Raw genomic sequence first — 24,577 nt, 5'->3', positions numbered from 1 at the left:
CTGAGTCACGGTCTAGCAAGAAATTTTTGTAATATTTCGTGAAAATATCAGTAGGGGCAATTGCGCACGGATCTTGCAGGCCACTTTTTCACGAGTCAACTGTCAAGTGCTCAGCCTTTCTTCGAGGAAACCTGCTCTTGCCTTGTTATAAAGAGCGCAGTTGATTGGTCAGTTTATTCGCTTCGGTAACTAATGCATCTCTCAGAAGTCAGAATCTAGGTGGGTTGTTGCCGGGTACTGATTCTGGGAAATTAAAATGTATTAGTCATATTGGTGAGACTTTCGGGGTAGAATTTCTTCTTCAGGTATGAACCATTAGAATCGATTACTCTGTTTCAAAGATTTGCAATATTAACTTACGACTTGTTATGTTTTCCTCCACCGTTACTGCTGATAGAAAGCAGTAAAATATGTAGAAGGGGAAATAAGGGAATGATTAGCATGAAAGTTCCAACAAAATGGTTTCAACTATTTATATTGTGAAAAAAGCAACGTTTTCGAAGTATACGAAGTCCTCAGGCTGCCACGTTCTTTGGTTTTATCTCGTTTTATTTCAAAATATAATAGCAAATAACAAGTATCAAAATATTCACTATATTTTTTATTATTGTAGTTATTGCTGATTGAGTTCATCATTTGTGCAATAATTGTCAAAGACACATGCAGCTCCAAATTGTAACTCCATCGGAAAAAGTCAGTGCTGTTAAGTTCAGCCTGATCGGCCAACACGAACGAAACGGCAGCAATTCAGTAATTCTCATGCTGGGAGAGTGTTCAAAAATTGGCTGATGCACTGTGAATCGGCCATTGAAGCTTCATATTTCCACTTAGCTTTTTATGTTTAAAGTTTCTTCAAGCGGGTTGCGGGCGCCTGGCGTATGTCGATTTATTAAAAACCTTTTTTTCACTTACTGAACTTCAAATGTCTGTTTTCAGTTGTTTGTATATTTTCTTGAATTTTCCTGCAATTTTCTCTTTTTCCTTCTTTCTGTTGTGTATTTGAAATTATGGCTTTAATGAATCCGATTTACAAGTGACTTCAATTCCGATTTGTTTCAGCCGATTCACTGAATTCTCTAGCCTAACAATTTGATTCGGAAACCGATTTTAATAACATTATGTAAGAAAAAGGCCAATAGAGCATGAGCGCATCTTAGATCTTTGAACAAAGATCTTGCATTTCCTCATCTCCCTCCTACCGTATTCAACTTTCATACTTTGATTGCACTAAATTTTACCCTGTGCCTTCGGTTCTGTCATTGGCTGGTTTCGCTTTCATGTCTTACATGCTTCGATTTCACTATCTGTCATAGAGGTATATGGGGAAGGGATGCTTCATGTTTTTCCATTGGTTACATGGAGCAGGCAGTGGATTTCTCCTATGATGCTGTTCTGCTGCAGTTGAAGACTGATTCGATGTTGTTCTTCTGAACATCTCAATATTTCGGTTACCTATCTGCGGGACTATGAATTGAGGAAGCCGTCGACTATGATGTTGAATTGAACTACCAGTATAATTTTGAATTGATATAATTTGCTTAATTGGCCATAATTATGCATGATACTCACAAGATATTACTGTGCTGCGATTGGAAGGGAGTGTACACGGACTGCTGAGTTATTAGAGAAGTGTAAACCTTCTGTCGGTCATTTAAAGCATTCTTTAGCAATGAGAGAGAACTTACGCTCGTATATTCATTTAAGGATGGCGGTAAAGTTTCTTGTTGGAATAGCCTTCTTCTATTTGCTAAAGAATTTCCTTTCCTGGTTCTGGGGATTTAGCAAGAAGTTGGCATTCCAACAATTTTGAATTTGTCCCGGCTAGTCTGTGGAACAACTGATTCAACATTTTCCATTTTGAGATTTAAATTAATGTTTAAGTGCATTTTGCTTGGCTCTAGATGTTCATAGATGTCACAATTGCAATTAGCAGGTGAGATGTTGGTCAATGACCTGACTAGCATTCTCTACATCAAGTATTCAGGATGTAGAGGTCATATGGTTTAATAGACACTGGTTTGACATGAACACCTCTAGACGTGCAGCTCTGCTGGAATAGTTCCATAAAGGCCCTAGTCATTCCATTTGGCCTATCTCCGAAAATTAAATATGAAGAAACCAGCAAAACGAAGTTTTAAAGGTCAAAAAAAGACGTCTATGAGCATCTGGTATATGGAGTCATGGTTAACATGACCACCATTGCTTTTTGACATCATTACACAGGCACGAGCATTTTGCAGCCTCTACATCAGCACAACAATGATGGTGTTTTCCAATCCTCCGATCGAATAATGGTGCTCCTCTCTCTCTCTCTCTCATTCAAACATCTGGCTGAGTTTTTACGAAGTGCTTGACTATCAGTCTGGCATGCACGTCGATGAATCTTCTCAAATGGCCGTCCTGGTCATGCTGCTGGCTTCGTTGTGAAAGTAGCAAACTGCACGCTCCTTCAGGCGCCACACAAACCATGCGGATGAAAATACCTCAGGTTAGATGTATCCTATCAGATGCGCGGGTTGAGCATTTTTGTTGCCACTGTTTTGCTATTACAGTAAGTTTGGCACTTGTCTATCAGAAGAAGCATTTGAGAACTCAGAGATTTATCACCTTTTCCATGCAGTTAATTCAGGAGGCAACTGATTTTCATCACACGAGAGCACAGCTTTGGCCATTAATTTTCCAAGCCAAGCATGGTAAAGCAGTCCTCTAGCACCTAATCCCCCTACAAACCAGTATCTGCACTTTGGACTCCCTCCTACGAGATCATTCAGGCAACCCAAGAGAGGCAGTGATCCGAGCCCAGTCAAGGGTGGCATGGCTCTCATGCCCCCTTTTGCATTTCTGAAGACCCACTCGCTGATATTAGGCAATACAGCTGAAGCCTTTGGTATAAGATCCTGAAGTGCAGAGGATGCTTCTTCTCCCGAAACAGCTGATGAGTAGTCTGCCGAACTCCAATCCCATGTTGAACCAATAATCAAATCCCTTGGCCCTTGGATTGCAAGCCATGCATCTGATAATATTGAAGGGGTGTTCTCCGTATATCCTTCCCTATGAGAAATAGATAGCACAAGAAGTTAATAATTCCAGTCCTTCCATTTTCTGCTGAACCTGAAAAAAATTCTAGTAGCATCTTACTTAAACTCATGAGGCAACTGCATATTCATGACAATGCCTCTGCACATTCTCAGAGGGAGCTTTCCTGATAACTCTGGCAAGAGACCTGATTTTGCACCAAGACATATTATAACCGCAGTATATGCATCTGCAGAAGCAACACAGCTATCAGTTCTATGAATGTATTGAAAGAAGTGCTCTGCAAGTGTAAATGTGCATATGCATGAGAGAGAGAGAGAGAGAGAGAGCAAAAGGCAAGCAGGGAGGAAGAACAAAGGAAGAAACAAAAGCACGAAAGAGGAAGAAGCAAATTGTTATCTTTTGCAGGAATCCCGTTCGACTCACTTCTAACTTGCATGATCTCATTACCATTTTTGTGTTGTTCCTTACTGAAAATCTATACCTTGTTACTATAGAATCAAAGAAAAGGTTTCCAGCAAATCCAGGGAGCACAAAGGAAAGAGTCTATTTCATGTAAGAAAGAAGCAAAAAGAAGAGGAATGAGCCACACAGCAAAGTTTAGAAAGAAAACAATGCTAATCCTTTTTTTTTAGCTCCTAAAATGCTAGCAACAACAATATGGGCCAAGTGGAGTTTGTTCAGGTTTTCATAGTATTGGTTAGTAGCAGCAGCCAGCAGGCACTCAGAGACATCACTTGTTCTAACACTAGTAAAGGAACACCTACGACAGTAGTGAGAGAAAAGGGGAAGGAGAATCAAGAAGAAATAGAATGGGGAAGAAGAGGATAGCTGGCATGCCATCAAGGGGGAAGAATGACCTAGAACTATCTACAGATAGGAGGTCAGCTTATAATGTACTCATGGACCGTAAACCATGCTAAGAAACTAATGATTCCAAAATGGGCACAAAGTACATATGGCAGAACGTAAACTGTGAATAGCTATAACATTAGGCCAAAGAATTTATTTAGTACGAAGAGAATCAACACTTGATGTTGTCAAGCATCATAACATGTTTTGGCTCTAGTACAAATGAAAATGGCTATAAAACATACAGAAGCTGGCCTGACTAACCTCATATTATTCACATCAACCACGATAGAAAGAGAGAAGAATGGTAATACAACCGACTAGGAAATAACCTGAAAGCTCTTGGAGATTCTTGATTCGTCTCTTATGGAAACACATCCCTTTTGAAGGACTCCCTGAAACCACAGAATTTCCTGAGAGGTCTTGGCATGCAAAAAAGAGTGCCTGTGGATATGTAATGAGTTCAAAACTGTCACACAGATTAAAATTTTGCACAACAAGAACGGCTGAGAGAAATACATCACCTGAAGATAACGCATAGGATGGATATTTACAGCTTGGGGCATGTAGAAAGCCTTGTTTAAAGGCATAATCACATCTGGCATCAGCTTCTTGACAAAATCATTAGTTACAATTTCAAGTTTGCAACTCTGAAGGTGGTGCCGAGCATTCTAACAGTTTAAAATGAACTTTTTTAATATTAGTATCGCTTGATTCAGCAAAGCAAACTACTATACCATTCACCAAGAAAATTATTACCTCGGTCATTATATCCAGACTCTTTATTTTGGTTGCAGGTCTTATGATTCCCCTGCAACAGAAGAAACTATGACTATAACTAGAAGCAGCGACACATTACTGCACACCAAGACATTTAGCACCAAAAAGAATAAGAAACAACATAAACAACTAATTTTTGAAAAATCTCTTAGCATGTAAATTAAGTGCATGGAGTCAATCTTTACTCGATGATAACATTGCTTTGATAGGTTATATTCACTTGCCTTTCACCACTTATATAGACCAAGAGCAGGGGGAAAACAAATTAATCTTTTGATTACTACACCAAAAGTGGAGAGAAGACATGGTTGTGCAACTTAGCTTGAGGAAGAACATGGTTTAGTAACATTTTTAGTAAATTAAAGAAAAGGAACTATATTTTGTTAAACAGATAGGATGATTCAAAAACAAATGATCATTCAAAATGCCTACAAGGTCAATATAGAAGAGCTGCGTCTTTGGTTAGATGTCCAGTTTCAAAAAGTGGCAAACCTTCTCCAGAAGATTGGCCCATTAAAATCAATGGTTTCATAAGAAATGTCATTGGTCCAACTTGAAGTCCGAGATTCCGCTGCAATTTCTGCAACCCTTAGCAGCTTCATAGCCTCTTCCCAGCATTCAGCTCCTCTCCACAAAGGTTTGACTGCAACATACAACCAAAGAAAACTGAAACAAGTATAATTCGTGAAATAGTACAGAACAAAGCAATATTTCAGTTTTATTCCGGAATCACAATGATAAATGTAGGAACTCATACCTTTAGGGGAGTATGGATGCACAAGCCCTCCTGCAACCCCAGAAGCACCACCTCCAATACCGACCTCATCATAGATATCAATATGCAGATCTGTATCCCTTGCACTGAGCTGCATAGCAGAGAATTTTTTTAGTTCCTAAGTTGCTTAAGCACCACAAAGAAAAGTCATCACAAAGACCTAGAACTTGCAAAAACATGATCCTATAGTACATAAACCATAAAGTAATTGAACATTTGAATAAGCTACTGGTTTAAATTCACCAATAGCATGAGCAAGCCGTTCAAACATGCCAATAGTGTATCAATTCACACTACAGATATTTACGTATGTAATTCAACAACAAATAATGCTTATTTCATAAGACTCACAAAGTGGACATAAATTGCATTTGCATGTGTGGCTTGGAAGAAATTATTCATTTAGTAGCATCTCAAAAAAGTTCAGGCTGCTATTTTTGCGTCTGCTCTACATCGGTCATTGACCTATTAAGAATCAAGGTCATCTACAGTGCAGTTTATATCATGCTTGAAGTTTCTCTGCTGATTCCAATGGAATGTTATGGGAATCTTGATTCAGTACATTGGTTACTAGGTGCAGGTGTAAAGAATGCCTTATTAGGTTCATAATTTCTTTTTACATTTGCAAATTCATTTTAGAAATGGACATGTTTTTGAGGACATGGAGGAAGCTAATCTGACAGCAACAAAAGGCCTTTGTTTCTTTTACAACTTAAGGCCATTGTGTTTCTCCAGCATTCAATTTGAAGCACTTATAAGTTATTAACTAATTTTCATTACCCAAAGGAGAAAGATACAAACAAGGTCATGATCATACAGTCCTTCGGGTACCTACATTTAGTTTCTTAAGCAGATTCCACTCGTCTGAACATGCAACTTTATTAAAAAACATCCGAACTCACTTTTTCCACTCGTCTGAACATGCAACTTTATTAAAAACACATCCGAACTCACTTCCCTTGTAGAAAAGCTGACAGGAACAAGTGCCAGCCCCAATGTTGTAAAACGCGTATCGTGAGCCGTATCGGTCGGGCTTTAAGATACGCCGTATCGTAACCGTATCGTAAATTTTTTTAAAAAATTATTAATAAATCAGAAAAAAATTAAAAAAATTCGGAAAATTCATAAAAAAATCAGAAAAAATTAAAAATAATAAATTGTTCATAGAAAACATGTTTGAGATAATGATAGACTTATTATTGCTATAAACTTACGCGTTCATCATTCATAAACATCAAAATTCATAACAATAATACAATATCATTCAACAAAGCATAAGGCCATAAGCCATAAAGTGATAAAGTCATAAATGATAAAACATTCAATCAAGTGTTCAACAACCATAGATTCATAACTCTTAAGTTTTTGATACATATAAAATGAAAGCACTCTTGACTTGACTCTCATTCATGATTCATCATTCATAATCTTCATCATCTTCATCTTCATCTTCTTCTTCTTTTTCATCGTCAAGAATTGGAAGATCTTCACCAACATATTCAGCACCAGCACCAGCAGTAGCAGACTCTCCTTCATCAACAAAGCCTTCTGTTGCTTCAGCTTCAAGGTTGAAGCATTCAAGATCTTCATCATCAAATATTGTAGCTGGTTCTTCTTCAATCCATGGCTCTAGATCGTCAAAATTTTCCAAGCTGATAGGATCGAACTAAGATGTGTGCTTCCTTGCTAATGATTTTTCTAATTCTCTACATTAAATAAGAGAAAATTTGTTAGTATATAATTTCATATAAATATATTGTACAAAAAATGTAAACATTAATTAATCTATATGCCTATATTACCTTTGTTTCAACCTCATATTATATCGAACAAAGACAAGGTCATTCAACCTTTTATGTTCGAGCCTATTCCTTTTTTTGCTATGGATATGTTGGAACACACTCCAGTTCCTTTCGCATCCACTAGCACTGCATGTCTGACTGAGGACTTTGACTGTAAAACGTGCTAGGTTTGGACAATCAAACCCATACCTATTCCACCACAAATCTAAACAAAAATATAACAAATCAATGTGAAAGTTTTAAAAGAATCAAATGTAACAAATGCAAAGTAAATTAAAAATTTTTATGTATTTACCATGTTCCGAAAACAACTATCATATAGATCCAACTCATTATGCACAACATCTTGTTCTGTAGAATCTTCCACTAACACATTAATACAATCTAACAAACCATGCATGACTTCTTTGTCCTTCTTAAATGTAGGAGAAAATCTAATTGCAGGATTTAGATAATAAGTTGCTGCATGAAGAGGTTGATGAAGCTGTTCAGTCCACCTTTTATCTATAATCTTCCATATGGGCATATATAACTTTTTCTTTTCCTTTAAGTTGTCTTGAATTGCCTCTTTTGCTTTGTCCATAGCCTCATATAAGTACCCTATGGAAGGTCTGTCCTCGCTGTCAGCCAACCTGAGAACCTTAACTAATGGAACACAAACCTTCAATAGCTTCACACATGATTCCCAAAATACGTTATTGAATATAATATCCACAACTAAAGAAGCATTTCTTTTATGAGCATGTGGATATGCAGCCCATTCTTTACTAGCAAACATCTGTCTCAAAGGAGTTCTTTGTTTCACCACACTCTGCACAGTCAATACATTTGTGGCAAATCTAGTTTGTGCAGGTCGTATTAATTCAACTCATTTTGTAAATTTTCTCATCAAACTCAATACATATGCATGATTATAGATAAATTTTGTTACCTCTTGACATTAGATTAACACAATGAGTGACACATGGACTCCAATAAAATGTTCTATACTTTTGAAATAACAAATCTCCTGCAGCTCTATAATTTGCAGCATTATCTGTAATAAACTGTACAATGTTTGCAGGTCCAACTTCTTGTACGACATTATCAAAAACATTGAATAAAATCTCAGCAGTCTTAGGAACATCAGACAAGTCAAGAGATTTCAAGAACATTGTACCTTTAGGGCAATAAACAAGAAAATTTACAAGTGTTCTTGACCTTGTATCAGTCCAACCATCTGACATAATGGAGCAACCTGTTTCCTTCCAACATAATTTCAACTCATTGCAATGCTCAGACACTTCTTTGACTGTATCCTGAAGAATTTTGCCCCTCAACTGATGATATGATGGCATTTTGAATCCAGGGCCTATAGAAGCAATTGCATCTGTCATGGCTTGGAATTGAAAAGAATTAGCTGCATTAAATGGAATACATGCATCATAAAACCATTTCCCTACCTGTTTTTGTGCATGATATAACATATCTTTAGATGTCATAGCAGCACGAATCTGCGGCTGACCACCTGGGCTGGTATATGAAGGGAAAAAACTCTTAATAGAGCCAACACTAGACCTACCAGTAGGAACTCTACCACTAGGTGGTCGCATACCACGCCTGGCCCTAACATCTGTTGTGCCTCTCCTCTTCCTTCCCGTTATGCCAGATCGACTTCCTTCATACATAATCCCTTTTCCTCTACGATCTCTACCTCTTGAGGTCTCCAAATCTGTTCTTAGACTGCTATCGTCTTCATCATCACATTCATAAGCTTCTTCCTCTTCTTCTTCATCTTCCAAAGGCACATTATAGCCTACATGTGCATCTTCAATTTCTTTTTGTATTCTCTTTTGACGTAAAGCATGAAGCATATCTAAACATTGTTGACGCACAAATGGAGGCAAAGGTTTGTTTGGTCCTCCAACACAAGGAGACGCATCTTTAGAGGTCCCTGCCAAATGGTGTTTCATTCTAATAATCCCTCCTGAAAGTGTATTCCCACAGAAGCCACATTTGAGTTTCAAACGGTTATTCTCCTTCACCCTTTCGCACCATTGCCATGTAGGATCCATATCTTCAAAAAAAAAAAACGAAATCCTATGGTAAACTTAATGAAAAACACTCAAAGTCTTCCAATCTACGATTATACGGTAAAAAATTAAGAATACATGGTAAGAACATGAGATTTCATACCTTACGAAGAAGAAATGTCTGAAATGAAGAAAACCCCTTTCCTTCCCACGAAAATCAAGCACCCACGCACAAATCGACCACTTAATCTTCGATTTGACGATGAAAATCAAGTTTTTCATGGTGAAAATGAACGATCGCCCTCCCTCACGGCACTATCCAAGCGTTAGAAATGAAGAACGGAAGAAAAATTTGAAAAAGAAGCCGAATAAGTAGGTCTCAGCCCCCTTTTGCGTTTTTAGGCCGTATCGTACGATACGGGGTGTATCGCGCCGTATCGTACGATACAGGCCCTGTATCGTACGATACGTGCGATACAGGGCAGATACACCCCATTTTTACGATACGGGGGGTGTATCGTACCGTTTTTTTCAAACGAGACGATACGGGGTCGTATCGTACGATACGTACAACATTGGCCAGCCCTTCCATTCCGCAGTGTGACTTTTACCATGGTGTGGTCCTCATAAAAGTTGATAGCATTGGAGTGGACATTTTTTCCCTTCCATAACAGGGAGAAGGTGAGACTATTAACAGGGAGAAGATGTCGATGCAGATACCAGCATCAGAAACCAATAGTGAGTGAAGCCAGATATGAGCTAATACTAGAGTTATCTTTTTAGTCTATGATAGTTTTCCTAGAAAAAAACGAAGCAACAGAAAATGCACTGTACGGCATACGTCTGTTTCACTTGAATCAACATCAGAGTCAAGGGTGACACGATACCAGGAACAGGGATAAGGTGAAACTATTAACATTTCTCGGATGGCAATAATGGTGGGCATCAAATTGTGTGGACTATATACCCTGGTTTTGCTGCTTGATATAAATCAACACTAGGGAAGAAAGGCCACCATCTGAAAACCCTGCTGCACCTGCCGGTGCATTTGAGGATATGGAGTATCCTATTCCGTCTTAACCCATTTAGCTAAGCAAGTGACCAATACTTCCCTGCGTGCATACGATCATACACATTGCCATAATCAAAGTATCAAACTACCGAACATGCCGATTTTGATAACACACTACCATTGAGTACATATTAACGCAACAACCAAGTAAAAGACAACGAATAGCATAGAAATTTGCAGCACCCACCAACCAAAAGGAACTAAAAAACCAAAAAAAAAGAGCAGAACCGCAGAAGCAAAAGCAATCCCCAATTGTTTAAACCATATAATCAGACAATACATAACGGCAAATACTGATAACAGGATAAAACAGAACAAGGAATAACGAACATTCAAGAAGCACGAACATAAGCCTTCTGCAATGGTTAGCTGGTGACACTACCTTCAGAAGATGCCATGCCACGGAGAGACCGGCAAAGCCCGCACCTAGAACAGCATATCTCTGAACCTGTTCGCATTGAGAAGAAGAAGAAGAAGAGCAGTTCGGCAGGGATGCATTGTGGTGCGATCTGAAACAGGAGATGGACTTGCGGTGGGGTCTGGAGTGATGGCAGGGGAGCAGCCGGAAGGGGCGCTGCAGTGTGGCAGGCATCTCGGGCAAGTCCTCTAGCAGATGCTGCTCGCTCCTTCGCCACGCCTCTACGGATAGAAGTTTGGATGTCGCATATACCGCGGCCTCATCTAGACCGTGGAAATCTGGATGTCGCATGGACTGTGGGCTGTGGCATGCTTGGCCCGCGAATTCAAAACGACTCCGCTGCGTGCCGCCGGCGGGGTGGTGGGTTGCTTTAGTTTTATATTCTTTCCGGCGTCAGATTACTTTATTTTTTATAGGCAAACCAGGTTTAGGTAGTTAGGTAGCTCTCTTCGGTTGCATCGGTAAAATTGTAACGATGCAGAGTAGCCTGAGAAAGATTGGGCCAATAACTCATTTCTTGGCGATAAAAAAGTTAAAGTTACGCTCTTCCTTCGCGAGTCCCTATAGTCTGAATATTTGGTTAGGAAGGCTTAGCCTAGTTGATTTTATCACTTCAATTTTTGTGGGTGTTATTTTTTTACTACAAATGATTGCAGATGCTACTCTCAAGTTGAATCACAAATTTAAGAAGAAGTTGAAAGAACCTCGACCTCGGAGTACTCTTCGGAGTATACCCCCATAAACATAACACTTTAAATCCAATTCATGCGTCATGCATTTTCAATGACCATCTAACAGCTTATCAACAAGGGTGCAAACAATCACTTTAAGATATTGAAGGCCAGCTTGAGATTTTATTCTATAGAGAGCTAAAATTTGCAAAGACCCTTACCTTGAATCTGATAAATTTCTGCATGTAAGTTATGTAAGTTGGATGAACGCGAAGCGGCTAATAGTTATGTTTAAATGATCTGTTCAATGTTTAAAACTTTTGTGGCAGATGAGAACTGCAAAGTTTTGATGTAGTATGATCGTGTGAGTTTTTCAAAAAGTTAGTCGCATCTATCCTTCCATCACCATTGTACATAGCTCAAGTTCAGGAAAACTACACATGATTTAAGTTAGATATTGGTTCCATCTTTAACTACAACTTAGAAAATAAGACTTGAATTCTTCGTATTTGTAAGTGTTTTTCCCACCAAACTAACTAACTTCTTGCCCAAACGCATGGTGAACTTGTTTCTGGACTGAACATAAACATATTAAGAACTGATACATATTGAATTTAGTACAACAAAAAACTAAAATCTCAACTTCATATTTTAATAATCTACAATTTCCAATTAAGAAAAACCCCTTAATATTTAGAGTTGTTAATAAACATGCAAGATTCATTTTCTTTTGTAAACAACCGATGCAGGTCAGCCACCAGTAGATCAGGACTTGGCCAGAAACCCAAAACTGATTTGGATCCAAACATAACTTGTTCGGGTCGGATTCACACATTCACAGTGTACATTCACACCAAAATTATCCGGATACGGGTTTGATGCATTTATCTAATCCGCCCCGGTTGTTGGGAAGCTCAACCTAACCCATGAGGCCTGACACAAAGTGGGAGCAAAGTCTTGCCAAGTGGCCCCAAGTCGTCGTTCGAGATAAAGCGTAAATATTGTCGAAAATGGAGGACAGAATGGTACTCTCATGGTATGACATTACCTATAAATAGGTGAACCCCCTGCCTGCCGACGTTCGCAAGAGAGAGGGAGGGGGAGAGATTCGTGGGGGCATCGGATTCCGGGAGGGCATTTTTTTAGCTGCTCGCTTAGCCCCATTTCGCTTTCTTGGATCCTCCATTGCGGTGAAGACGATGAGGCGCTCTTCCACCAGGAAGACAGGCACCCCAACCTCCGCCTCTTCACTTAATTCCGCGGCCGATCTTTTCCGCTCGGGTATCGCCCTAGTTCTTTGCCATATTTAATCGAGTTCGCTGCTTCTTATTTTCTCTTTTCCTCTCTTTCTGTGTCCAATTGCAAACTTTGAGCCTCAGCCTCTTTCGGTACTTGTTTTGCTTACTAGATATGTTGGATCCTAATTGTAATAGAAGGAATTTGATTATCGTATTACATTGTGCAATTCAAATATTGGGGACACGTTCTGATTGGAGTTTTATGGTGAATTAGTTTAGAGCGAGAGAAAGACATGCTTTTTAATTGTTTCTATAGCTTTTGTTGCCAGCAGATTCTGTTGTGCTTCAGTTTGAAGTAGCTCATATACCACTTAAAAGAAAATTTTCCAGTTCAGTTGCTTCTCCGTTAATCTGGATGAAATTTGTGGGTGGTAATGAGAAGTGAGAAGGTCATTCTGCAGTAGTAATATATGATAGGGCGGAAGATGAAGCTGCTACACGTCATTTTTTGTCTTTATTTTTTTCCCCGCTAAATGAAAGCACACTGAGAATGGCCTATCCAATGGAGTGCTACCTGTTTTAGGACATTGTTTAGCTAATAGTGACGAGAAAAAATTTTTGTGCTGCAAATTCAGTTTTTCTACACTTTGATATATTAACCACCATTACGGTAGATATAGGGTGCGCCCTGGTTCCTGTTGCACGCATTGTTCCCTCACAATGAAGTGATAACTCACAATGAAGTGATAATTTTTATGGTTCACACTCTGGGAGTGTTTCGGTTTCTCCTGTCATTGGCATTCTATCATTTTCAATTGCTGTACTAACTCGGATTGTCTTATATTTTTTTCCAGCATCCAATAGAGCGTCAGCAAAGGAGATCGAAAGGATTGATCACTTATTCAACTCCTATGTTGACAAGTCATGTGGAATGATTGAGTACGTATTAGCGTCCATGATGTATTAAAATTGTCTGTTCATTTAATATGTTCTCATTTTTTCATTTTATCTGTTGGTGATGGACCCTACGTATTCTTGTTTCTGAAGTGCTGAAAAATATTCAAAATCTCTTATTCAATAAATTTTATTGCTGTTTAAGTCCTTGTATCACATTGTAGACTTTGATTGCTGTAACCCTCCTTTTTATCAGGTTATCATCCTACGGTAGCTTTTACTTTTGCAGTTATTCTTTGCTATAGGAAAGGGTGCCTTTACAATGTCAAGGGAAACAAGGAACTTTGTGATTTTTTTTTCTTATTATAAGAGATGGATTTTTATTGGTGGTATTGTTCACATAATCTGAATTAATATCCACATACATGATATCTATGATCAAATTTGTCACCACTTACAATACACTTGCTTGATGCTTCATAGAATTCGTTTTATTTCTTATAATCTAGCTTTCTAGTTTCTAGGATGCTAAAGGTATCATATTAAGTGAAAACGAGATATGCTTTTGAAATGACCATAAGGAAATGCCGAAGGAAACATCCATAAGAATGCAGGTAGAAAAAATCAAGAAATAGAAACCAAAACTTGTAGAAAGTACAATAGGGTGAAGGAAGTATTTTAATATTTATGTTTTAACATGATATGTATTTACAAACAACGCACAAATAGTTGAAAAAGAAACATATCTGTGCAGATTGATGGTGGTGCAAGAAGGAATATCCTACAAGCTTATTCCTAGTCAGCTGACCTTTGTTTCCTTCTCTTTGGGAGGAGAACAGAGTTTCTTATATATCTATTTGCTTGACCGTATTGCAACTAGAAGCTTTTGTAGCTATAATCAAGTTTACTTCGTTATGAGTATAAATGAAGCACCTTCCTGCAAAGGGGTTGTTGGCTAACAAGAGATGTCATGTGCTGCTGTTTTCGAAAGCTTCAACCACTTAGAATGTGAAAGTTAAAAAGCGAAACAGAGATGGTTAACCTTGGTGTGACATATCTGAGGCTAAAAATAGCCAAACCCTTGTTGAGGACTTTAGGATACACGTAGTTTGAAATATGCTTTGGGTTCATATATCTTTGATTATGGTTGGGCTTCATACATATTTGGATGTAGAGTACTGGTTTAGTATGTACAAGCAAGAAAGCAATTTCAGAAGAAAGGCACCTTAAAATTTTTAGCAGGCAAGAAGCAGGGTTGAATTCGAAGTGAACTAGCAATTGAACCATTCTAAAACATTATAAATTCTAGGCAGGCCAATGCTGCAGATCCAACAAAAAGGCTTTCCTTTTTTTTGTGGGATGTGTGTGTTTTGGGGTGGGGGGGAGGGGAGGAGGGGGTAGGGATTGTTGAGCAAGAATGAAGGAAGAAAAAAAGGCGAAATTTGGGGTTTTGACATTCTTCAAGCTCATCAATATATCTATGAATGGAGCAAACAAAAAATTAGCTTATAGGGTTAAAATTCAAACATTTTGTTGTTTGGGCTGCAGGCCGTTCAGGTGTGCTGCCTAGAATGAGGCCCACTTAAGCAGCTGCCAAAGCCAACCTTTGACAACAGTGTGAACGAATGAACAAATTATGAAGTTAACAAGAGAGAAGACTGAAGAATCAGAGATGAAAAAAAGGATGACAAAAGGACATAAGAAGAATATGGAGCATGGAAGAGATGCTTCTTCTACAGCAAAAAAGGGAGAGAAGCAAACTCATGTGGAGGTACACTTCCCTTACAAAAGAAGGTCTTTTCTCTATAAAGTAGTGATTTGCTTCAAGGGTGCTGCATTTACTACTCCCAATGCAGGGTTTTTGGGAAGCTTCTCCATCCTTGAATGCTTTCAAATTTCAACAATCCAGCTAAAAATGATTACAAAATGAATAATAGTGGTTAATGAAAATTTCCAATATATATTTAGATATATTACTCTTGGAAAGAACCATCAATCAAAACAAGCATGTGGCACTAGTTACACGAGATGGTGAATACAAAGTGAGAGATTTTGGAAATATGATCCTTTTTGTCTAATTTGAGGGTGGAGACAACCTATTTCTTGGGCACTGGAGTGCAATACTTATTGCGGCTACTTGTAGACATGCAAGCTGTGAACTCTGGCAAATGGTAAACCATTCCTAGACTTACAAATGACAAGTTAAATACTTGAGGAAGGAAATTTTCTAGAGACAAAAGTGTGCAAATGTAGTGAGAGTTCATATATGTACGAAACTAAAGGTAGTCACTTGAAGAAAGGGTATTTTTCCTCAAAAGATTATTTAATGTAGTGAGAATTCTTTAGGATGTTTGAGAACCCAAGCCTGAACCTTCTAGATACTAGCGGTAGAACCGCTTGGATGTGCCTCTTTGTACTGCCATATAATTGTCTTGTGCAAAGGCATAACACCTATGGGATCTGAAGATTCTGAACCATGATAGCCCACATGACAGCCTGACAGCTTTGGGTCTAAGAATGCTTTTGTTGTACAGGTGCATTTTTTAGAACTGAAGTATTTAGTCAAATGATGTTTAATTACCTGAAGTATGGTATTATTGTTGTGTGACACCGTGATACTATTCAAATGTTCCCATAGCACTGGGAGCTTGAGATCAAGATAGAATAATCTCATCTGTCATTCTAATGAAAATTATAACTTGTTATTGCTCTTTAATCAGTTGTTATCACCATGAATTATGATGTTCTCTAGCAGATCCTTTTAAGCTGAATCTGTTAATAGCATTCTCAGTTTAGAATATCCATCCGATGGGATAATAGTTATGAAGCAGAAATGGACAAACTGTCAAAGGTATTTACTCTTTCTTCTTTTTGCAGCCCAGAAGGAATAGAGAATCTTTGTTCAGACATTCAAGTGGATCATACTGATGTGAGGATTCTGATGCTTGCCTGGTAATATGCACTCAAGTCTTATTCCTGAGCTTGTTACTTGTCTAATTTATTGGACATCTAGAGACTGTTTGACAGCTTGCTTTCTAGAGCTGATAAACTCATGTTGTCAGGAAGATGCAGGCTGCGAAACAAGGCTATTTTACACTGGTATGTAGCATTTTTGTAATCTAGTTTTTTGCAATGAGATTTCATAAAACTGATTATGTTCTTGTTAGATGAGATTTGCACATACTGCCCATTCTGGAATCCCGATCCTTGCTTTGTTCCACTAAAACTACGGCAATGCAACTTTCCAAATGGCTTTAGAAATTCCACAGAATTCCTTTGCTATGGGATATGAATGCATAATATCCTAGTGCTCCAGAACTTGCTATCTGCAAATCATGTTTGCTGGATTTATATTACTAACCTGCTTCCATGTTCTTGCATCTTTTCAGTTACATTTCTTGATCCTTAATAAACCCTGTCCTATACAGTGCATAAATTCATGTATTCCTTCTACCTTGAAACAGGATGAGTGGCGACAAGGTCTTAGATCTTTAAGAGCTGATACTATTGCCAAACTAAAGAAGGCATTGCCAGAACTGGAGAAGGAAGTAAGTCTTAAAAATTTATGGTAAATAGGAGAAGGATCTCTTCCTGAGCAGAAGGTGCTAACGTTGGTCTATATTTTGTCATGGCCTTAGGTTTCAAAACCAGGGAATTTCAAGGATTTTTATGCTTATGCATTTCGGTACTGCCTAACAGGTATATTTATGTATTTTCAGTTGATGATCTTTCGTTAAGACGGTTATGTCAGCTCCACTTGTAATTTGGTGATCTGCTCTTGACAGAGGAAAAGCAGAAGCACATCGACATTGAGAGCATTTGCATATTGCTGGTGCTTGTTCTGGGTTCTCAGTACCGTCCTCAAATTGATTCAATTATCGAATATCTAAGGGTATGTCTATTGAAAAATTTATCAGCTCCATTATCTTTATGGTCAGCCTGTTCCTGTAGCATTGTGGTCAGTTTTAAGGGGTTTTTCTTGTGTTCTAGGCAGATAATTCTATTTGTAGTGCACGTGTTTGGTACTATCTTTTGTTTGACTTTTCCTTCCTTGATGCGATGGCTTAAGTCCTAATCTTTTGGTTGTTTGTAGTACCAAAAGGAATATAAGGTTATAAACATGGATCAGTGGATGTCCATTCAACGGTTTTGTGATGAGGTAATTTTCCAATCACTGTTCGAGCTGGTATGTTGTTCCTCAAGAGTTGCATTCTTGGTTCTCTAGTTCTCGTTTTCTTAAACATTTGCCATGGTTTATCTTGGGAACTGTGCAGTGAATGCAGAATGTTAATAAGCGCTGCATATCGTTGCGACTCTTTTCTCATTGACTTGTAACACACCTATTAACTTCTGGCCTGAATTCTTCTGCAGATAAATTTTCCCAGCCTTGAGAACTATAATCCAGATTATGGGTGGCCGCTACTGCTGGACAACTATGTCGAGTGGATGAGAGGAAATCCATGCTAGGGGACTTTAACGTGTTAGCAGGTCTTTTCTTGCTTGACAAGGGGAAGCAACCATAAATGTCCGGTGAGTGCAATTGTCTTCAGCTCTCAAGGGCATCTGGCAGCCCCCCTTTTTCATTGTTCATTTAGGTTCAATTTCCTGCAAGTGGGTTTCGTTCGTCAACATTGGTGCAGTAACTAAACGGCAAGGATTTACCCATTGGAGAGAGGCCGGAGCCTTCGTTTATTTTTTCTTGAGATATGTTATGATTGATGAAGAAGTTCACATTTGATATTTCATTTTTCTTGGTCATGTATACACAGGTTTATAATAAAACTTACAAAAAGAAAGAGAAATGCTTAGCATCAGCTAGTTTGCAGTGTTAGTGAGCTTTACTGGTTAAATGGAATCTTCATGATCATCATTTCAGCGGTGTCTTTAATATACAATTGAATTTCAAGCGTCATGTTTCTCCATTGCCACCAATGGTTCAAACTATTTCTTCCTTCGAACTATTTGATACTTCCTTTGCCATAGACTGAAGCAATGAAGAGACGATTTTGTTGAATGGAGGAGAGGGATTCTTAGGGCTTTCCACGGCAAAAGAGCGCACAACACCGTTGCTGCATTCCCAACAACGGTCGCTGCTACTTTCTTTTACTTAGCAACGGCCATTTTGTTTTAAAGAGGTTATTAACTTGGTGATGGCTTCTGTCTGACAGCCCATCATACGTGGAAAGTTGAATCGAAGTCGCTTAAGCTTTGGTTTTATAGGAAAACGGCACTTTGTCAGTGACATTCTCTCATTTGTTTTTCCCTTGATTATTCAGCTTAAGGAGCTGACGCCCATGAAGCTCTAAGCTACTGTATGTCTAACAGACCAGAGACAAAGTAAAAAAATGTTTCATGACTGTCAAACTTGCAACTTCAACTGGACACTTAAAAAAAAAAAATCATGAATGTCATACTTGAGTCCTCAAATTTTCAATATCTAACATGTTTCTTTAGCCCCGATGGGTTTAGGTTACTCGCTTGGGCCAAGTAGACTGTAAACGGCAAGTCATTTCGAGTGGCATAGGCATGAGATTAATAAGTGAGCTGACATATTCTCCAGCTATAACATGGTTTTCACGGGCGCATTTTGGACATGATTTTGAAATTTTGAGGATAACCACAGGGTCTATGATAACGAGCACTTTTTAAAACATTGTAAACATATACAGGGAACTAAAACCGTCGCCAAATTAAGATAACATTGTTGCTGATTTGAGAAAAAGGAGAGAAGGCTTTCATGGCTTAGAAGCGGGCACAAAACAAACGCAACATAGACAATAATCTTTATCTTTCTGCAGTGAATGTCTATTTCTGGCAAGTCCTTCAAACTATTACAATCTTGCAGGCAGCGTATTATAATTTTCTTCAATTTGTTAGAAAATTTCTCGTACAGTAAGGTTAAAAAAAAGGACTGATCGAACGCCATTCACTGGCAGAAGTTTCTCATGCACCAATCCCAATCGCCGAATGCATGTTTTTATCCCTTTCCAAAGGTAAAGAACCTTCCATGTATCATCTGGAAAGTCCAACCAGACCCTAATTCGATATATATGATCTTCTCAAACATTATACACAAAGCGAGGAGAAACCAAATAAAAACCAACGGGAAGTTGAAAAAACCCCGACATTCAAAGAGAGAGGCACCGAGACTTCATATCAGGAGAACAGGATTTAGGTGGTGGGTATGGAATCTCATGCAAGAACTGCACGTAGAGTTCCACAACAGCCTCCTGCATTATTCACCATGTCAATCCATCATGCAGGCCAGACGGCCAGAGATGAGAGACCAATTAGTGGAATCCCAGATCCCCATATCCCCTATCTTCATCCTCAATCGGTTTATCTTTAAATTATCTTAAGCATTCATATCTTTCAAGCATTATGCTGAATCCATATGTAGCCAGCACATTAGTTCAAACTCAAAGGCAAACTGTTCTAAATATGCATGAGAAATCCACGGGAAGATATTAGTAAGTGAGCTGACATATTCTCCCAAACAAAAAATCGCATTTCTTCATGAATATGCTTATAATTAATGGCATGACTGATCCAAGGGTGGCTAAAGACACCACACAACCATCAAGAAAGCCAACTGAAACAAAATGCCAGAACTTGGCCGCAACCTACTCGAAGAACAGTATACTCGACGACGGAATGGGATAACCAGAAACACTGATTACACCAGCGGTTCCAGGTTGGTAACCACATAACTTTCATGTCGACAACTATTTTCAATCACTCCATCCTCTCTAACGCATAATATTTTAGCATGACGGAAATGATTTCGTCTAATTTAATCTCAATAGATAGATCTTCAATCGAACTCAAACGCAAGCAATGGTCATCCATAAAATGCCCAGAAAAAGAAGAGCAAGCTGAAACCAGATGATGATGTAAACTCAACACCAAAGGGAACCAAATCCATCCATTACAAAACAGAAATCGGTTACATCATAAGAGCAAAATCAAACGATTCTTCACGGCATACTAGACCGAAGCTCCTCCGTCAAAATGGATGAAGCGAAAAAAGAAAATCTAATCTAAGAAATAGAAAAAGGCAACCCAAATGACCTCAAAATCCTAATTTCGTCCGGCGCCAATGTCGACGCTTCGCGTTATACCTAAAACAGACCCCGAGAAGGTTTCTCAAAATCCAACATAAAAACTCCAAACAGCCACTAAAGTTTCAAAGTAAAACCGGAAAAATTCGAAGGAAAGAAGGCACTAAAAACAAACTCTCACCTGATGGTGTTGTCCGTCCTCATCCTGATCCAGTGAGGGATAGGCCTATTTTGCCTCATCTTCTTCGCCAACTTCTTCTTGATCATGAATGTCTTGTGTGAAGGCTGCATCAACGCCCAAATGAAAAAAAAAATCAAAATCTTAGCTCAGCATTCGTTTTCACTTCCTTTTCTCTTCGTTATTCTTCATTTTCTCAGAATCATCAAACAAAAGCTAACGAACATCAAAATTGACAAGGGGACAAGGGTTTTACCATCTCTGCGACTGCGGCCAATAACGCGCCCCCGCAGCTGAACAGAAGAGGATGTCGCCCGCTCAACCCTAGTCGCTCGCCGGTTAGTTTTACTATATAGTCTGGATGAATTTTCTATATGGTCCTTTCAGGGACAACCGATTTCATATTTCCCTGATATTCTTTTCTGAATTTTCAGAATGACGGTTTTCAGGGCTTTTTGAATTTTGAAGCACCTAGACTATTCTCCCGTGCAGATTGAATAAACTGAGCAAATTCGGCTCCTAAAACTCGTGTGTGGAGGCAAAATTAATTCATTTCTAAAATTCAATTTTTTTTTTCTTTAAATTAGGTTCACAAGCTAACGTTGCCAAAAGACTCATCTTTCGATCGGAGCTAAAAGACTCAAAACTTTGTAGAGCTGCCTATTAGCCCAATATAGCTCCATACTCGGTTTGAGTTTTAGAGAATAGGCTCGAGCACAACTTAACAATGCAGCATCTACCTCGGGCTCGAGTTCAACTTGTTTAACTCAATTTTGTTAATCTTGACTCATTTCTTTCAACTCGTTAACTTATTTGGTTTGATACTTGTTTAACTATTTTTTCATTACATTTCATCATTCATTATGTAGGTGAGTCTAGTCGAGTGTAAACAAGTTAACCTTTTATAACTCGAATTTAACTACGTCTCAAGCACAAGTTTAACTCGTTTATAAGCGAGTCAAGTTTTGACGAATGAATTCGAGTTGAGCTGGAGCAGGCTCGACTCATTATGCAGCCATACCTACCAACCCCCTTCATTCCGCCACTGCATAAGATTGAAGCAGCATGGATGAGAAGTATTAATACTTAATTCAAATTGTTAATCTTTAAGAGGCATTAATACGTAAAGGATAAAATGACTACGATACATTCATATATAAATCAAAAATTTATGTGGATCAAAATGACGCCATAGAGCAGTAGTTTTGTACACTACCCCATGTACACAACAAGCGTACTACCCCATGTACACAACAAGCGTAAGTCGAGGGTGGATTATACTATCAATATGTGTATTTACTTCAATGTCCGAGTGAACATTCTTAACAATATCGTTACCTTATACTATTTTCATTATCTCATACCCCTATTGTTATCTCATACCTATTATTTTATATCCACAATGTCACAAGGGTATGAAATAATGAGTATGAGATAACGATATGAATATAAGATAATTGATACGAAATAATGTGTTTAAGATAATAGCAGAAGTATGAGATAACAGTAAATGTATAAGATAACTACAAAGGTATAAAATAACGACAGGATGTTTCTTTACTGCATGGGAGGATATCTTGGTCTTAATGATCTGCAGGTATGGACTAAAACATCACTTTTTAACGAAACTCAAAACCTTACTTTTTTTTTTGTTTTATTTTTTCTTATGAAAAAATTATTTTTTTATTAACTATGAGCATTTTTAGCCATTACTATATTAACACATGAAAATTCCGTGCACGGCACACGGCATGTATAACCCACTCCGCTTGACAGGGGCCTTTCAGGCCTCTCCTATTAAAGTATAACACACAACAAATATCAAATAAAGGAAATGTTGGAGATAAGGAAAGAACGGCCTTGGCTTATCCATGAGACTAAGAATAGGCCATGCCTTTAGCAGCTTTTCCTGACATTTTCTGTCATATCAATCTATCATGTGTAATTCCTGAACTTTTTTTACTCAGATTCATTCAGGGCAAATGTTTAAACTTTAAAGATGTTCATTTAAAAATAAAGAAATTTTAAAAGATTGGTGTGGGCAACTGCCCACACCCACACCAACCATATGGCTCAGGCACTGTATGAAAATGACTATCCAAACAAAAGCAATAGCATTGCTTTTTCGTGTGGCCGTTCATGTATTAAAGCAGCATAGAGAGATGCTTCACCTAATATAAAATAAAATTACCCCAGTCCCAAACCGCTGATTCAAGTTCTGTGGGAACTATTATCTTCAGCAGCGCAGCGAAGTCACAAATTTATGGTTAAGAGGCATCATTACTTTAAATTTCAAATTGGAAAAGCACCTGTATATAAAAACAATTGAAAATTAATAAAGTATATGATAAACTGAGACAATGATTAGAAAAGAAGGAGGTGGAGAGAAAGAATGACATACCGTTTACGTGGTTCAGCTTTGTAGCCTACATTCACGGGCAAGAGAGACCAATATGATGATATTATTCACCTCAGCCGATACACTTGTTTTGTATCTTTATACATCAAGAGAATATTAAAAAGAAAGGAAATTTGAGAAATTTCCATAAACAATGTATACGTTAATTGATGACCGTTGCCCAACTTTATTTCCTTGCCAATAGTTGCCATATTGATCTTCTTTTGGTCGTTGCAATTCTGTCACTCCCCCTCAAGTGAGGCATACATGTTGTGACATCCCCACTTGCTGGTGGCTATCTTCAATTTCAGTTTGCTGACTCCTTTAGTTAAGGCATCAGCAACTTGATCGGTGCCTTTAATGTAAGGAGTTCTAATTTCTCCAGATATGACTTTCTCTCTGATGTAATGACAATCAATCTCAATATGTTTGGTTCTCTCATGAAATACAGGGTTTGTAGATATGTGTATTGCAGCCATGTTGTCACAAAACATATCTATTGGCTTGGTAATACTAAAACCCATTTCTTCAACAAGGTTCTTAGTCCATGTGAGCTCACTAGCACCAGATGCCATTGCACCGTATTCTGCTTCTGCACTAGACTTAGCCACCACTCTCTGTTTTTTGCTTTTCCAAGATACTAGATTTCCTCCGACAAAAACACAGTATCCTGTGGTAGATCTTCTGTCACTAATGTCACCTGCCCAATCAGCATCAGTAAAACCAACAATGTCAATATTTTTGTTTCTTTTATACCAGAGTCCCTGTCCTGGAGTACCCTTCACATATCTGAGGATGCGATCAACTGCATTCATGTGAGATTCTCTTGGACTTTGCATATATCTGCTAATGACATTCACAGCATAAGAGATGTCAGGACGAGTAACTGATAGATATATCAACTTACCCACAAGTCGTTGGAACCTTTCTTTTTCAACTTCAGGTTCATCATCGCAAGGTCCAATTTTGAGGTTTGGTTCAATAGGAGTGTCTGCCGGTCGAGCATCTAACTTTTCAGTCTCCTTTAAAATATCTAATGCATACTTTCTTTGACATAGCATAATACCTTTGTACGATTGAGCAACTTCAATACCAAGAAAATATTTAAGTTTTCCCAAATCCTTTATGTCAAAGGTTTTCTTTAAGTAGTCTTTCAGAATCTGAATGCCTTCTGTATCATTTCCAACCACAACTATGTCGTCTACGTAAACTAAGACCACAGTGATGTTTTCTCCACATTTTTTGACAAATAAGCTATTGTCTGAGTGACACTTGTGGTACCTTGATTTTTCCAATGCCTGACTTAACTTTATGTACCAAGCTCTAGGAGATTGTTTTAAGCCATATATAACTTTATTGAGTTTGCAGACTCTTCCTTTCCTTTCATCTG

General features: G+C 38.3%; 3 protein-coding genes across 6 annotated transcripts in view; 1 reads left to right on the top strand and 2 right to left on the bottom strand.

Moving 5' to 3' along the window:
- Nucleotides 1-2,110: 2,110 nt before the first annotated feature.
- LOC116252304 (uncharacterized) lies at nucleotides 2,111-11,124 on the bottom strand. Of its 3 annotated transcripts, XM_031626469.2 has the most exons (8): nucleotides 10,712-11,124; nucleotides 5,426-5,534; nucleotides 5,161-5,311; nucleotides 4,648-4,699; nucleotides 4,413-4,559; nucleotides 4,221-4,332; nucleotides 3,139-3,265; nucleotides 2,111-3,051 (listed from the first exon to the last, which is right to left on the bottom strand). In XM_031626469.2, exons 1-8 carry the CDS (start codon nucleotides 11,036-11,038, stop codon nucleotides 2,604-2,606), a joined length of 1,473 nt encoding a protein of 490 aa, XP_031482329.1. In that variant the 5' UTR covers nucleotides 11,039-11,124; the 3' UTR covers nucleotides 2,111-2,603. The 3 variants fall into 3 exon arrangements, 1 of the variants encoding a protein (XP_031482329.1); XR_007573312.1 differs by lacking the exons at nucleotides 2,111-3,051; nucleotides 3,139-3,265; nucleotides 4,221-4,332; ... (2 more) ...; nucleotides 5,161-5,311; nucleotides 5,426-5,534 and adding exons at nucleotides 6,577-7,149; nucleotides 7,246-7,450; nucleotides 7,541-9,301 and having other exon boundaries at nucleotides 10,712-10,825; XR_007573311.1 differs by lacking the exons at nucleotides 2,111-3,051; nucleotides 3,139-3,265; nucleotides 4,221-4,332; ... (2 more) ...; nucleotides 5,161-5,311; nucleotides 5,426-5,534 and adding exons at nucleotides 6,577-7,149; nucleotides 7,246-9,301 and having other exon boundaries at nucleotides 10,712-10,825.
- Nucleotides 11,125-12,509: 1,385 nt separating this feature from the next.
- The window catches only part of LOC116252657 (uncharacterized), a 51,197-nt gene continuing 39,129 nt past the window's right edge, over nucleotides 12,510-24,577 (top strand). The window contains exons 1-9 of one of the 2 annotated variants that reach the window (XM_050077221.1): nucleotides 12,510-12,699; nucleotides 13,511-13,595; nucleotides 16,428-16,502; nucleotides 16,613-16,649; nucleotides 17,015-17,098; nucleotides 17,189-17,249; nucleotides 17,336-17,442; nucleotides 17,644-17,709; nucleotides 17,922-18,038. In XM_050077221.1, the coding sequence (XP_049933178.1) occupies nucleotides 12,618-12,699; nucleotides 13,511-13,595; nucleotides 16,428-16,502; nucleotides 16,613-16,649; nucleotides 17,015-17,098; nucleotides 17,189-17,249; nucleotides 17,336-17,442; nucleotides 17,644-17,709; nucleotides 17,922-18,017 (693 nt within the window). In that variant the 5' untranslated portion in view covers nucleotides 12,510-12,617 and the 3' untranslated portion in view covers nucleotides 18,018-18,038. Of the gene's footprint in view, nucleotides 12,700-13,510; nucleotides 13,596-16,427; nucleotides 16,503-16,612; nucleotides 16,650-17,014; nucleotides 17,099-17,188; nucleotides 17,250-17,335; nucleotides 17,443-17,643; nucleotides 17,710-17,921; nucleotides 18,446-24,577 lie in introns of those variants that run through there. The other variant, XM_031627076.2, reaches the window with a different exon arrangement.
- Nucleotides 20,427-21,153, bottom strand: LOC116252658 (60S ribosomal protein L39-3). Its single transcript, XM_031627077.2, has 3 exons — nucleotides 21,046-21,153; nucleotides 20,793-20,896; nucleotides 20,427-20,671 (listed from the first exon to the last, which is right to left on the bottom strand). Exons 1-3 carry the CDS (start codon nucleotides 21,046-21,048, stop codon nucleotides 20,623-20,625), a joined length of 156 nt encoding a protein of 51 aa, XP_031482937.1. The 5' UTR covers nucleotides 21,049-21,153; the 3' UTR covers nucleotides 20,427-20,622.

The sequence above is a fragment of the Nymphaea colorata genome, chromosome 4 (genome assembly GCF_008831285.2).
Source record: "Nymphaea colorata isolate Beijing-Zhang1983 chromosome 4, ASM883128v2, whole genome shotgun sequence".
Lineage (NCBI taxonomy): Eukaryota > Viridiplantae > Streptophyta > Magnoliopsida > Nymphaeales > Nymphaeaceae > Nymphaea > Nymphaea colorata.
The sequence above is the reverse complement of the archived record's forward strand: the minus strand, read 5'-3'. Positions and strand labels throughout refer to the sequence as shown.